The 9,779-nt window shown below is 33.9% G+C and overlaps 1 protein-coding gene across 1 annotated transcript; it reads left to right on the top strand.

The window, feature by feature from the left end:
* Positions 1–1,726: 1,726 nt before the first annotated feature.
* Positions 1,727–6,248, top strand: LOC133851442 (probable receptor-like protein kinase At5g18500). The gene is made up of 8 exons (XM_062287877.1): positions 1,727–2,201; positions 2,734–3,421; positions 3,521–3,625; positions 3,828–3,950; positions 4,021–4,191; positions 4,331–4,460; positions 5,268–5,480; positions 5,824–6,248. The coding sequence occupies exons 2-8, from the start codon at positions 2,754–2,756 to the stop codon at positions 5,947–5,949; spliced, it is 1,536 nt and encodes a 511-aa protein (XP_062143861.1). The 5' UTR covers positions 1,727–2,201; positions 2,734–2,753; the 3' UTR covers positions 5,950–6,248.
* The last annotated feature ends 3,531 nt before the right edge of the window (positions 6,249–9,779 follow it).

The following is a 9,779-nucleotide window of genomic DNA, read 5'->3' as shown; positions in this document are numbered from 1 at the left end:
AAAAGCTTTAAAACATTCATATCAATCTATCCGAACTCTGTCCTTGCATGGTATTCTCAATTTATTTATTTAAATTTAAAAAAGTAAAGCAAATAATTATGAGAGATTATTTATAAAATCTATTCGATCAGATAAATGGTTAAGCAGTCACATTTTTATTTGGTCAGGTAGATTTTATAAGTAATTTCTCATAATTACCAGTTCGAATTCTCTCAAATTCAGACGAATAATTTGAAAGGATTCTAATCCGCTCCATTTAGTTTGAGAATTTCTTGTACTTTGAATATCGAAGATAAAAAGGCCTTCAGCAAAATAGTTTTGAATGGATAATTACTCCATATTTACATCCTCATTGTAGCCCTTCTTGGTTGTAGTTTGCTTCCTCCACTTTTTTATGCCATTTTTGTGGTTTTCATTGAATTCCCTCATCAAATTACTACATGACATCGTCTTGTTTTAGGTTGTTAAAATGAAAATATTAATAAACAATTCAAAATATAAAAATCAATTTTTAATTTTTATGTCACGTAAGAATATTTTTTAAAATTAAAAACAAAAAATACCCTTCAAAACACGTTATTGGGTACTTTAATTGATGATGGGCTTTTTTTTTTCTTTTTTTTTTTTGTTTTTGTGTGGATGGGTAAGAATTTAATCAACAACTTTCTTCGCCTTAAAAGTAAAAGATTTTTAATGGATGCAATGAATTTTGGATGGGGATTGCATGTGTTCAGTACTGAGGAATCTAGTGACTGGTCCTCACAAGGTTTAATTGTCACCACCAAAAAAGGATTTACCTACCACGTTACCATTGTAATGTAAGTGAACCAAATATACTAGAAGTTGGCTTAGTTTGATGGTATGTAACCATCCAATTTGCTTTGTTATTTTCCTTTTATTTTTATTTTCTAAATGAATTTTATTGGACTTCAAATTTCAATAACAGTAACTCATCACCTAAAGCCAATCTTGTATTTAATGATTTTTTATTTTTTCCGTTTATTTGAATTGGGAAGGTATATATATTTGCCCACTTTTGAGGTTGAGAAGAGCCAACCCAATTGACTAATTTAGATGGTAAAACTTTACTGATATAAAAGTGGCCATTTTGCTAAAGGAAAGCCAAATCAAAAGATTTCTTAACTGTGACTCCCACTGGAATAATTAGACCTTTTTACATAATCACATGTGTAAGAAAAAAGAATCTGAAAAAGAATTTTTTTTTTCTAATATTTTTCTTGCTAATTACTAAGAGGAAGAAATTGGAAAGGTTTTTTGAAGTTCAAAATTACTCTTTCATCTCCCAATGACAGTAGCTTGTAATTCTCAGAGTGGCACAGATTGCATTCCTTTGACCATCCAACTAGCTATATTAACAGACTGCATTCATTTCAAATCTCACTACTTCCTCATTACTAACCTTTTCTTAATCATAATCATCAAGTCGTTTGTCTTAATTAAGATGTTTGACCAACTAATACATAAAAAAATGAAAGAAAAAAAACAACTAAACAAAACCAGTAGAAGACTTGTAATTGTTAATATATTTTCACTATACTACAGTTTAAATTGTTTAATTACCCCAATAAAACCAAATACAAATAATAGAAAAAAAAAAAAATGTTAATTTGCAAGAAAAGAAGGGGTAGATTAAATTACTGATAATCAGTCATGTTCATAACAAATAAAGAAAATCCCAAGAGGACCTGACAGAATTCCATGCTTCTCTTTTACTGTTTGAATATGTGATGCAAGGCATCTAAACACATCACCTACCGCTGATAACTCCATCCCTTCTTATTATAATTTATATCCCCACTGCTTAGAAATCCATGTCCTTGAACTCTCTGCAACAAGCAGCAGAGGACCTTTCTTGTCATTCTCGTGTTTGGGTTTTGAAGAAGCCTCAAGGCTGGTGTCAGAAAGCTCCATCCCAGCTTAGATTCAGACCTGCATTTTGCATCCACAGAGAAAACCCAGATAGGAAATAAATTCATTTGAGCTATAAAGCTGGTTTTTCTGTGAACTGGGTTGATCTGGGTTTTACTACATGGGGTCTACTTGATTGTATTTTATTGGGTTTCTTTAGCCAGAGATCTGAGATTGTGGGTTTTGTTTCTTTGTCTGAGAATAAAGTATGGCGAAGTGGTTTCAGAGATCTGGAGTTTGAAAGTTGCCTTTGGAGATCCCATCATAGAAAGGTAAGAGGATGAAATGTTTTCAGAAACATAAAACAACTTGTGCTGCTTCTCATTCTCTCTGTAGTTGTTACTTTTAATGCGTCATTTTTGTTTTTCTATTTGTGATTGTATCCCCTGAAAAGTTTCGGTTTTTATGTTGGTGAAATAGTTATGTGATGTCAGAAGTGGTCTAATCTTTATGATATCTTCTGTTTCCATTGTGTTCTATGATCCAAGTATTTTTTCATTGAAATGCTTCTGTTCAGGTTCTTATTTTGATGTTTACGCTTCATGGCCCGCTCTCTTTCTTATTTGGTTTTTGTGGTTGTGACATGTTCTCTTCTAGTTGTTGCTAGTTTTGTATAGAATAGTGAAGATGCTTAAAACTTCTACCAATGACCACAAAAATTACTAGCTTTTAATCACCCTGTGGATGGTTGCCCAATAAGAGTAAAGGACTTGAAGATGTTAATTGGATCATATACATGGTAGACGAATGTCAATATTGGTATGAGATTCTGCATTGTTCATATCTCTTTGTTAAATTCTGTAGGCAGCTGGACATCTGGAAAAATGGCCACAGATCTTAAAGCGGTATTGTCAAAGAAAACTGCTATTCTTGATCTTAAGGTCTGGGAAGTAATTGGGATTGCAGTCGGGTTATTTATCATAATTATCCTCTCTGTGCTGTCGCTGTGTCTTACATCACGGAAGAAATCAAGGAGAACTAAGGACAAGATTCCTCTTAGCCAAATCCCGACTGTTTCAAAGGAAATCAAGGAAGTCCGAGTGGAGCAAGTAACGACAGATGAATTTGTTCCTCGTGATGGAATTCTTCTCACCATTCATGATAAATCCAGTGACAAAGAATCAGATAAAGTTTTGGTCCATCTGGGTATGGGGACGGTGAAGAATGGAGACAATAGCAGCCAGTCAGGTTCATTTAATCATTTAGAGAAAGATGGTGGTGGTTCGCAATCGGGAGAAGACGGGAGTTCTGGCAAGGTTACTGTGTACAAGCCTTCGTCCTCATATCCTATAACTGCTCCTTCCCCTCTATGTGGCCTGCCTGAATTCTCTCACTTAGGTTGGGGCCACTGGTTTACATTAAGGGATCTTGAGCTTGCTACAAGCCGATTTAATAAGGAAAACGTTCTTGGTGAGGGGGGTTATGGAGTTGTTTATCGAGGACAGTTGATTAATGGCACTCCAGTGGCAGTTAAAAAGATCCTCAATAATCTGTTAGTTTAAATATATTATCAATTTCCTGAATTTATTATGAATTTTTGTTCTTGTTCATGTGGCTTTGGCTAAAATTTAACTCAACTTCTTCACTTTAGGGGCCAAGCGGAGAAAGAATTTAGAGTGGAAGTTGAAGCTATTGGTCATGTGCGCCATAAGAATTTGGTTCGTCTTCTGGGATACTGCGTTGAAGGGACTCACAGGTACTGTTTTCTTTTACATTGTGTTTATGTCTAACTTAATACTTATATCAACAGTCCAAATCAATTTACCACAAAAATAAGATAATTGAAGTACTAGATTACCAGATATTAAGGGAGTAAAAAACATCTTTTGTCTGTTTAATAGTTGATAGGTACCTTGATCAAGGGATTTACTTCCTTTTTACTGATCTAAATATTTCAGGATTTTAGTCTATGAGTATGTCAACAATGGAAATTTAGAGCAGTGGCTTCACGGAGCGATGCGTCAGCATGGATATCTTACTTGGGAGGCCCGCATGAAGGTTCTTCTCGGCACGGCTAAAGCGTAAGTCGATTCATTTGGACATCCCTTTCGGGCATTTTAGATCTCATTTAATATGGGGTACTGGTTGCAGTCTATCCTACTTGCATGAGGCCATTGAGCCAAAAGTGGTGCATCGAGATATTAAATCAAGCAACATATTGATTGATGATGACTTCAATGCCAAGGTATCTGATTTTGGTCTAGCCAAGTTGCTGGGTGCTGGAAAAAGTCATGTCACAACTCGGGTTATGGGAACTTTTGGGTAAGTAATTCTTCTAGTGGGTAGAAAATTTCATTTCCCGGTTTTAAGGTTGTTTCAATCTAACATTGACATTTGGACTGGAATAATCATTTTCATATTCATACCTCAATCTCTCCACTTTTTCTCCAAACATTTACAGGTATGTTGCTCCTGAGTATGCAAATACTGGCCTTCTGAATGAAAAGAGTGATGTTTATAGCTTCGGGGTTCTGCTCTTAGAGGCCATTACTGGAAGAGATCCTGTGGACTATGGTCGTCCTGTCCATGAGGTATGGGATAAGCCATTACACTCTATTATATATGCCTTTTTAACTGCCTGAAAGACACTGAATTGTTCTTATCCAGGAGTCACAAAGGCACTTGATGCAAGTTGTATTTACAGTACTAATCACTGATGGTGGATACTGATAAATATTGGTTAATGCTGCATGATTTGGATCCCTTATTAGAGATATCTGGAATGCAACTTGTTGCAGGCCAACCTGAGGCCTATTTTTACCTTACTCCTTTTAGTTGGTTTTAACTCCTCCAAGTTGCATGTTGGTTCTGTTTTTCGCTGTACTTGCTATTTTTAGGTTGGTAAATATGTTGAACCTATCTTCAAGACAATTAGAAAGCGTAAAAGTATCATAATTTGTGGACAGAATTTCGCTCAGTGATCTTTTGTTATTTTAAAGGGAAATTTATTTGATTTCCCCCTTTCCTTTTGTAAGAGTGATGTATAATTAAAGCTTATGATGTTTAACATTAGGTCCTTTAGTTCAGTTGTTCGCTTGTGAAATCTTCTGCTCAAAGGTTGAGGTTCAAGCCTGCCTTAACCTTCTCTAGATCTTCATTGTTTTGGTTTAAAAAGAAATGGGCGGGTTGCATGATCCCTGACCTGGAATTTGTTGGTTCAACAATGGTTCAAATTTTCAAAGGGTCAGTAGGATCAGTTGAACTAGGATAGATTAATAGTATTACTTATCCTAAGATCGGGTCTGCTGCAGGTTTTTGAACATTGATCTTAATTACAACTTTTATTTGGTCCAATGAGATTTTGAAGTTTTACATGACATGAATATCAATACTTACAGGTGAATCTGGTCGATTGGCTGAAAATGATGGTTGGAAGCAGGCGATCAGAAGAAGTGGTAGACCCAAACATGGAACCCAGGCCATCAACAAGAGCCTTAAAACGTGCTCTTTTGACTGCTTTAAGGTGTGTTGATCCAGATTCTGAAAAAAGACCCAAGATGAGCCAGGTTGTTCGTATGCTTGAATCCGAAGAGTATCCCATACCAAGAGAGGTTAGTTTCTGATTTCTTTTTTATAGCATGGACAGATATTTGAATATGTATAAGTTTAGTTATATTGGATTTGATTGCTGCTGAAGGCATATATAGAAATATGCACATGTTTTCCTACTTCATCTCTCCTTCGTTCAATTATTATGTCTTTCTTTATGCATGATCAGACTATGATGGTTGATCTATTTTACTTTCCTAAGCTCTTATGAATTGATTTCCTTTGATGACCCAGCAATGATCTCTTTCCAATTGAAAAGGGCTCGTCAATGGCTGGACATCTGACTCTGACCCCTTGTTGTGGAGAGATTGAAATAAAAGTTTTTTTTTTTTCTTGACTTTTCAGGATCGAAGGCACCGAAGAACTCAGGGAGGTAGCATGGAGATCGAGTCCCAGAAGGAATACTCCGATACTGATCGGAGTGATAATCCAGATTCAAGATCAGACAGCAGAGGATACCAGCGTACATAACCAAACAAATGATTCATTTTGAAGATCAAAGGGATTATATAAAGTGAGGGGTAATTCTTACAATTTTTCCAACTCATTGAATTCTTGGGTTTGCCTATCCAGACATGGGGGAGACTCGGGAGAGGTTGGTGGCTGAGCAAGGTGCTCTTTCATTTTTTAGTTTTTTCTGTTCTTTTTCAGTTTTACTCTGGCTTCTTGTAGATGAGAGATTATGATGTGTATGAAAGTGGTGTGAAGAACCCAATACATTGGGGTTTGTGTACAGAATTGGATATAGATCCTTAAATTGGTTTGATGAATATGCTCTTGGTTCTGTTTAAAGAAAATAAACTGTTTTAGGTACAAAAAAAAAAAAAGAAAAAAGAAAAGAAAAGCAGTGTGTTTATGATTGCTTCAAGGATGCTGCTGCTGCTGGCATGCTGCCATCAGAAGCTCCAAAAAACAAAATTGCCTTATGCATGTGCCCTCATGCATTAATTACAGTGGGGTGGTATGGCTTGTCCAACTCCTTATGTGGTTGATGGGTTGTGGAAGGTAGGTCCTGACTCCTTTTAGTCTTGTAATCCTATAGATGGCTCACCAGAATAATTAGAAAAGAGAAAGAAAGAAAGAAGAATATCACCAAAAAGCTTTCATGTGCCAACTACATATTCTAATACTGATAACAAAATAATTTTCTACTGATTAACCATTGCCAAAAGTCTGTATCATGTATGGAAGTACAAGTTTGTTAAGACTTAATTGAATCATTATAATGTCCTTAATGATATCAAAGAGGTCCACTATGTTAACAAAATATAGGAACACAAAATCATACTTGACAGATTAATTTATAATACAAGTGTGCTTACAGATAAGATAAACATGAAAAAAGATATCTAACTTCGAGTTAATTTGGGATCAAGATCCTCTACAATTGAGAATTTTCCTCCTGTTCCTTCACAAAGAGGAAAGGGCATGGGGGCTCTTCTCAAACAATAAGTGCACCAAAAAGGGTTTTGGAGTTTATTGGTTTATGGCTCTTCTCAAACAATATGTTGAACGAAGAATTCAAGCGTAATCCAGAAAAATTGAGTGAAAAATATCAACAGTAAAACTGACAATAACGCCTGACAATCATAAGGCGATTTTAAGTACGGCCTTAGTAAAAAAGCATCATTTATTTAATTTAAGGAGCTAAACTAATTTTTGTTTTTCTATTTAAATGTACTCTCCGATAGCTTTTAGGGCCAGTTTGATAGATTTTGAGGCCTAAGGTGACAAACTTAAGTGCGGCATTCTTTATATTTAAATATTTAATTAAATAACTTTAATTTTAAATCATTCTTTTTGCCTTTTAACTTTAATTTTTTTTTTCCTAAAAACTTGCAAAATTCATCTTTGTTAGGATACATTTAATTTCAACAAAAGTCATATTTTGTACTGCATTACAAATAATTATTTTTATGTAAAATTTAATTTGCGTAAAACGAAATTTACTTTATTCTAAAAATTATTTTAATAAACAAATTTAGACAATACGTTGATTTTAAGTTCATGTGAAATAGTTAGTAACTTTTTTTAAGGGTGCAATTAATGTAACTTTCGATTTCTTTTCTTTTATTTTCCTTCTTAATATCTTGGAATTCAATTATTTGTATTTATTTTTTCTGTAATTGAGTCCTTAATTAAAAGCATTGATTTAAGGTACAATTTTTTTGGTTCCTTTAGTGTTTTCTAAGTTTAGGGAACAACAAGAGAATTTGATTCAAGGAATTTTTTTAGCAATTTTCCCGAATCTAAGGAAGAAAATGAGATTTAGAGAAGCTGCTGCTAGTGCTTTAACAGCCGGCTCATCAAAGTGGTCACATGTTTTTATCAACTTTAACTTTGACACTGGCATAGGCTTTTTGTTTTTGGTCAAATCATGATAATTTGACGTATTTAAGTGTTACAATTGATAATTTAAAGGCGCAAATAAAATTAAAAAAATGTGGTAGTTTGAGAAAGCTTAAGTATATTTTTTCCTTCAGCTTATGTATGTATGTGTGTATCTGTATTTATAAGTAATATACTATATAATATAGTATATAACTATATATAATTCTATAGGTGACCCAAAGTTATTATATATGTAAGTAATAAATGATAACTACATATTGATGAGGTGCAAAAACAATTTCTGAGCATTTTTAAAGAAAAACTGCGACTAGAATTTACATGTGAAACCAAGAAGAAGCTATTCTGTTGCTTCTAGAAGTGCAATTGATCTCAGAAGCACATGCATGACTACTAAACAGTAAAGAGATAAAGAAACGGCCAGGATTTTTTACTTTTGCCTGCCATGATGGAGTAAATAATGTAATCAGTGACGGCGGGCAACCTCCGGCGGTGCGCGGAAAATGAACCGCAAGAGAGCGTGCATGAGAAGGAGAAAATCAAACTTAGAAAATGGTGTTTACGGTTTAAAAAAAAAAAAAAAAATCATTTTACAAAAATTAAAAGAAATTTTTCTAGCTAACTGAAAATGTTCTTTGTTTGACCACATTTTCCAAAAAAACATATTACATCGAAACAAATGGAGCCGGTATGGCAAAGTTTCTACCATAGCTTATTCCGGAGGTAGATAATAAGATCAAAAGATGCAAATAATTTGCTTGACTTATTTTCTGAAAGGCATGGGAAAGGGCTAGTATTATGTAATTGTCCTTCCACTCAAGGTCAGATTTTAGGTTAGTGGGCTAGTGGCCTTAGACAGAACTCTTACACTAGGGGCCATTTATAACGTGGGAAATTCATCATGTGTTAATGGACTGAGAAATTTCTTACACATGTCATGTGAGAATTACATTTTTATTTTTATTTTTTATTAATGTCATTAAAAAAGCATGTAAGAAACACATGCTATTTAAATAATATGTGCTTCGATCTCATATGCCAATGGACACATGTCAAACTTATATGTAGGTTGTAAAAAATTTCCTACAAACTGTTTTGTAGGGAATTTCTGTCCGATGTTTAATGATGATTAATTCTTCAAGGTCATTAATAAAAGATGCACTCTATGTCTGGGACCTAATACTATAGGGCAAAAAAAAGAAAATATTTAAATCTGTTTAATGCATTGATTTGGGTTTTTATAAAACAACGCTTTATTTGCAACATTACGGGTCATTTCTCTTTTTCCATGACCTAGGGGCATCCGAATATGCAGTCTGTTTCGGTAGTTTTCATATATGTCATGTGAGTAGGGGTGTAGTTATTGCAGTTATTAAGTGCGGTTATGATATGTTATCTGCAAATAGGTAATGGATATATTTTAAATGCTTTTAAAAATAATTTTGACCAATTTTTAATGTATTGGGCTTGTTTTGAAAATATAATGCAACACCAAAAAATATGTAGAAACGAGAAAAAAAGGAGATGATGGATACGACCTCAATATATTCATGGTAATCAATGTTCACAAGAAACACTATATGTTTTTTTTTATCCTCCATGATTCGATGAGTATAACATCAAGTCAGCAAACATAAAAAAACATAAATTACAAATCCAACATAAAAAAAATAATATTACAAATTCATAGCATAAAAAAACATAAATTGTCTAAATATTACACATTCATAAGTGAAATACATATAAAAATAAAAATAAATATATATTAGATATAAAGGGTATGAGCATAGGTGCAGTTATTATCCGCATCCCCTAAAATTGCTATCCATATCCGCACTTGCTGATGATAGTTTTTTTTTTTTATCTGAATCCGCATGTGCAGATAGTGGATAGCGTATAGATGCTAATAGCAGATGTAGACGGTTAATATTCACCGGCATGTACAGCTTTAC

The sequence above is a fragment of the Alnus glutinosa genome, chromosome 12, assembly GCF_958979055.1.
Source record: "Alnus glutinosa chromosome 12, dhAlnGlut1.1, whole genome shotgun sequence".
NCBI classification, from domain to species: domain Eukaryota; kingdom Viridiplantae; phylum Streptophyta; class Magnoliopsida; order Fagales; family Betulaceae; genus Alnus; species Alnus glutinosa.
This window is presented reverse-complemented; position numbering and strand designations above follow the sequence as displayed.